Source organism: Pygoscelis adeliae, unplaced genomic scaffold, assembly GCF_000699105.1.
Source record: "Pygoscelis adeliae isolate BGI_AS28 unplaced genomic scaffold, ASM69910v1 Scaffold60, whole genome shotgun sequence".
Lineage (NCBI taxonomy): Eukaryota > Metazoa > Chordata > Aves > Sphenisciformes > Spheniscidae > Pygoscelis > Pygoscelis adeliae.
The window spans coordinates 1,473,281-1,477,998 of record NW_008823954.1 but is presented as its reverse complement, the minus strand read 5'-3'; the positions used below and the strand labels follow the sequence as shown (position 1 = coordinate 1,477,998).

General features: G+C 60.8%; 1 protein-coding gene across 1 annotated transcript in view; it reads right to left on the bottom strand.

Moving 5' to 3' along the window:
* Positions 1–61, bottom strand: part of CSDC2 (cold shock domain containing C2, RNA binding) — a 514-nt gene extending 453 nt beyond the window's left edge. The window contains exon 1 of the mRNA XM_009322691.1: positions 9–61. Within this exon, the coding sequence (XP_009320966.1) occupies positions 9–61 (53 nt within the window). The remainder of the gene's footprint in view (positions 1–8) is intronic.
* Positions 62–4,718: the final 4,657 nt, after the last annotated feature.

Genomic DNA, 4,718 nt, shown 5'->3' with positions numbered 1-4,718 from the left:
CCGGCGACTTGGGGGAGGGCAGGGGCGGCACTGCTGGCGGGGCGCTGGGGTCCGATGACATGGTGGGGCCGGCGGGCTCCTCCGTTTTGGGGATGGGCAGGTGGGCAGCAGGAGAAAGGGCACCCGGGCGCGCGGGTCTGCTGCCTGTGACCTGGGGAGCAAAGGGGGGGCGGTTACAGGCCCCCCGGGGGGGCTTTTGGTGAGGGCAGTTTGCTGTCAGGATTTGCCCCCTCTGCTCCTGGCCCCACATCTGTGGGGGCAGGTAGCATGCTGCCGGCCTTCGGTACTGAACACCAACCCCTGGCACTGGGAATCGCCCCGGTAAGCCTGTCCTGGCTTGGAGCAACCCGGGATGTTCCAGCAAATCAATCCCGAGGGAAGGAACGAGCCTGGTCTGTGGCTTTGTCTTTCATTTTCCAGGATAATCCCACATATTAGAGATGAAGTCGCTAAAAAGCACGCCCTGGGAGAAGGAGCAGCTGAGCACGGGCTGCCACGGGCAGGGACCATTTTGGGAAGAGGATCACCCACCCATTTGGGAAGGATGCCCATGCAGTGCCAGCACGCCCAGGCCCCCAGCCCTGGCCTCCGAGATCTCCCCCCAGCCCAAGATTTCTGGTAAAAGGGTGAAGCAAAAAGGCTGAGACAACAGGCAGGTCAAGGTCAGCGGTCTGAGGTCTCCCCACCACTGGAGGTTGCCTCAGCACTATGGGATTTAGGACCCAACCCCAGCCCGAGCCAGTGGGTCACTGCCCGCCTGGGCACATCCCTACGGGGAAGGGACACCGGAAGGCTATTGTGGGGCCGCGGGCAGCACACACACCCCTTGGGCACCTCAGACAAGCCACAACACAAGCACAACCTCCTGCCACTGCGGTCATTGGGCTCCAGTTTTTGGCTGGCATCACGCAGTTTCCAAGGAGTTAAAGCCCCAAGGGGCAGAAACCCAGCAACCTTCGGCTGCTGGAGGATGTGCAAGACGTGGCCTGACGGCCAGGTCGCCTGCCAAAGAGCAGGAGTCAGAGCAAGCATGGGCACGGCTGTCCTTGCCGAACCACCCGGAGCATGAAATTGGGGGGGTGGTGAGTGTAATGTGTGCATTTTTAAGCCTCCCAGTGAGATGCTCTAGTGCGTGATCAGCACTGCGGCCGCTTGCTCAGAAAGCCTTTGCTCTGCTGATTTCTCTTCCCATCAGTAGCTTGCATCTGATGCTGGGTGCCTCTGTCTCGGGGTGCCCCACGCCAGTGGCTGCTTGGGGGCACTGCTTTCTGGGGGTGCTGGGTGGGGGCTCACCCGTCTCCATCACCCCTCAGGCTCAGGGGGCTCACCCATCTCCATCACCCCTCAGGCTCAGGGCTTTCCCCACCACCCGGAGCTGAGGAGCCCAACGTCCCATGGAGTTACCATCCCCTTCCCCGCCACCCCCTCCAGCTCTTCCCACCCCACTGCGGCATGTGGCATCTTTTGGGACGACACCTGCACACACTGGGAAACCCAGAGAATATTTAATTTGGTTTCTGACTCATCTGTGGCCCCTTGAGATGCAGAGGCCCTGGGGGGATGTGCGAAAGGGGGTCACCTCCGCTCTGAAATTAGCAGGCACCAAGGACATGGGAAAAGGTTTCTAGAGCAGCTGAAATTTCAGGGAGGAACGAGGCGACTCCTGTTCCCCTCGTCCACCTCCACTTGCTTCCCCTGCCTGGGGGGTCTGCCTGCCAGTGGGTCCCGACGGCTGCCAGTCCAGCTTTGGTGCCCATCCACGCCTCAGCTAGTGTCCCAACAGCTGCCCCCTCTCAGCCCTGCCGAGCTTCACCCCAAGGTCCAGGCGGCAGAGGCCACACTAGAGTCCCACCCCAAGGCAGAAGCCACCACTTTCCTCCTGCCCTCCGAGAAGACTTCCAGCCATGGCCGCAAACCCCTCCGAAACGTCTCTCCCCTTGCTGGCTTCCCATCCACCTCTGCACCAAACCCTTCATGCGCCTCAGCTGCTCCTCTCTGCCATGAAGCAACTGGAGCACACGCACCTGCCTTCTGCTCCACGGCCCACCCCACACCGGGGCTGCTCAGCTCCTGCCCTGCCAGGCTCAGCATCTCCTGCCTCCATGCCCAGGTTCAACATCTCCTGCCCCCATGGCCAGGCTCAGCATCTCCTGTCCCCGTGCCCAGGCTCAGCGTCTCCTGCCTCCATGCCCAGGCTCAGCATCCCCTGCCCCTGTGGCCAGGCTCAGCATCTCCTGCCCCCGTGCCCAGGCTCAGCATCTCCTGCCCCTGTGCCCAAGCTCAGCCTCTTTCCCCCATGTCCTGGCTCAGCATCTCCTTCTCCCATTTCCAGGCTCAGGCTCACCACCTCCTTGCCCCATACCTGAGGAGCTCAGAGAGGCTCAGGGAGCACCCAAGCGAGACACCCAAAAGCCAGGGCAGCCACCAAGCGGCTTCTCTGCCTTCTCTGTGGCTTCTCAGTGGCCCCCATCCGACCACCCTGCCTGCGCTGGCAAGCAGCCTGGCCGCTTGGGCAGCACAAAAAGGGATGTGGTCCCCAGGCGTCGCTGCAGGATCTGGCACCTTCCCAGCAGGTGTCAGGGCTGGACAAGCAGGACGATTTGAGGGAAGCGGCCCTCAGTTCTCTGCCACATCATGGAGCCGCCACTATGAAAATGGCTTCACCACGGCGCGCCTCCTCTGTGTGCGCTTTTGCTGAGGAGGCCTTTCAGTTCCCCCACCAGATTAGGGACAATGGAGGGTATTTAACCTGAATAACGATGCTTGGAGCAAACTATTAGTATGCTGAGGGGGTTGGTTGGCACCCGGAGAAAGAGCTTCCTCTGGCGGGTCCACAAGGGGCTGGAAAAATGGAAGTTTCCCAGAGGCAAAAGGAAAATGGGTGAAGAGGCGTGCAAGAGGGGGAGCCTTGCATGGACAAAATGGCGTGGGCAGATGAAATGGCAACGGAGAGTGGCTTTGCTCCAGGTTCACCTGTGGGACCAGCCCAGGCTGGGGTGCTTTGGAACGCTCCCTGGTTCGGGGGATGAGCAGTGGTGGGGAGCAGGAGCATGCTGGGCATCACTGGGGGAGAGGAGGCAGACAGCCCGCTCCTGAGGCCCAAGAGCAGCAGCGGAGGGTGCCCTCCTAGGGCTGCCATTTGCCCCCACAAGCTGAGCTTGCCCCACATGGGAGAATAAGCTGGGCGCAATTGCCTGCAGGCACTTTGGGGGGCTTCGGCTGGCCCATGGGGATGTGGAAGAGAGCCCTGGTGCGGGGCAGCAGCTCACCAGGATGAGCATGGGGACAGTGCACAGTGAGGCTGTGGAATCCCCGTCCTCAGGGGTATGCAAACCCCCCCGGGCATGTCCCTGAGCAGCCTGTTCTAACTGAGGCATTGCACCTAAGTCCTGCTTGGAGCAGGGCCTAGAGCAGAGACCCCCGTCCTGTGGCAATGCCAAGGCTGGCTCCCACGGCCAGCAGCGCTCTGCCCCTCACCAGCGCCTGGCTCGAGCACCCCAAATTTGTGGGTCAGCCTTGGGGCCTGGCAGCTGAACTCCCGGCTTTGCCCATGCCAGTGAAGCGGGAGCCTTGGCACCCCAGGGGCTCCGGGGCGGTATCCTGCCTCCCGACTCATTTAAATCCCCGCAGCAAACAAAGGGACCGAGGAAATTAAACTCAGGCAAAAGCAGGCTGAGAGAAGAGGGGAGACACAACTATGTCCTCACCGATGTCTCCTCCCCTCCCAGCCCAGACGGAGAGCAGGGAAAGCCTCTCCTGTCCATCTCCTTCCCTCCCTGTACTCCACCCCACCATCCTCTCCCCAACCCTTTCTCCAAGCTGCAGCCCCAGCAGGCGACAAAGAGGGGGCACCTGGGGCACGGGAGGTATTCTCCCCCCTCTCCTCCATTGCCAGCAATCATGCTAACCTCCGCCGGGGCAGAGAGCATCTCTCCTCACCCCGGGTCTCTCCCAGCTGGCAGACCACCCACCACGACACTGTGTCCACCCCACACAGGTATATGGTGTCGGGACAAAATCCGGGTCACTTGAAGAAGCAAGCAGAGGCTGCACGACCTGCGGGGCACGAGAAGCCTTTCCAGCATAACCCTCCCCTCCACTGCTGCTGCCAGACCTCCACCTCGCTCCTCCCTGTCTCCCCTCTGTGGCTTTGCTCCAAGGGTCCCCCAGGGTGACAGTCCTCCGAGCCAAGGACGTGTGCAAGCGGCACCAAGCCCAGCACTCCCTGGAAGGATGCTCTTCATAAAAAACACATCCCACCCTGTCCATCTTCCCCCCTCCCCAAAGAAACCATCCTGGAGCAAAACCCCAGAGCCCTCTGGTGACAGGGTTTCCTTCGGCAGCAGCAGCCGGCTTTGCTTTTATATTTTTTGGAGGGCAGGCTTCCGAGCCGAGCTGACAGTCGGGAGCGCTCGCAGGCGAACACAGGAAACCCAGGCCAATTAAGGCAGACAGGCAGTAGACACATCAGCTTTTATCTCGAGATCCAAGTACCCCATTCATCACCAGCGACTGAAAGGTCTGCGGTTTATCAAATAAAATCACTGTCACTCTCCCTCTCTTTAAAGCCAAATACATTGACTTGGGTGCTGGCTGTGACCTTGTTTAACTAAACAGCCTTTCAAGGTCCCCCAGAAGGGGGGAAGGAGCCTTTTGAAGAGGCACCAGCCTCTGTCTGCCACTCCCCGTTCATTAGCGGCGGCGAAGAAAAACCCCTC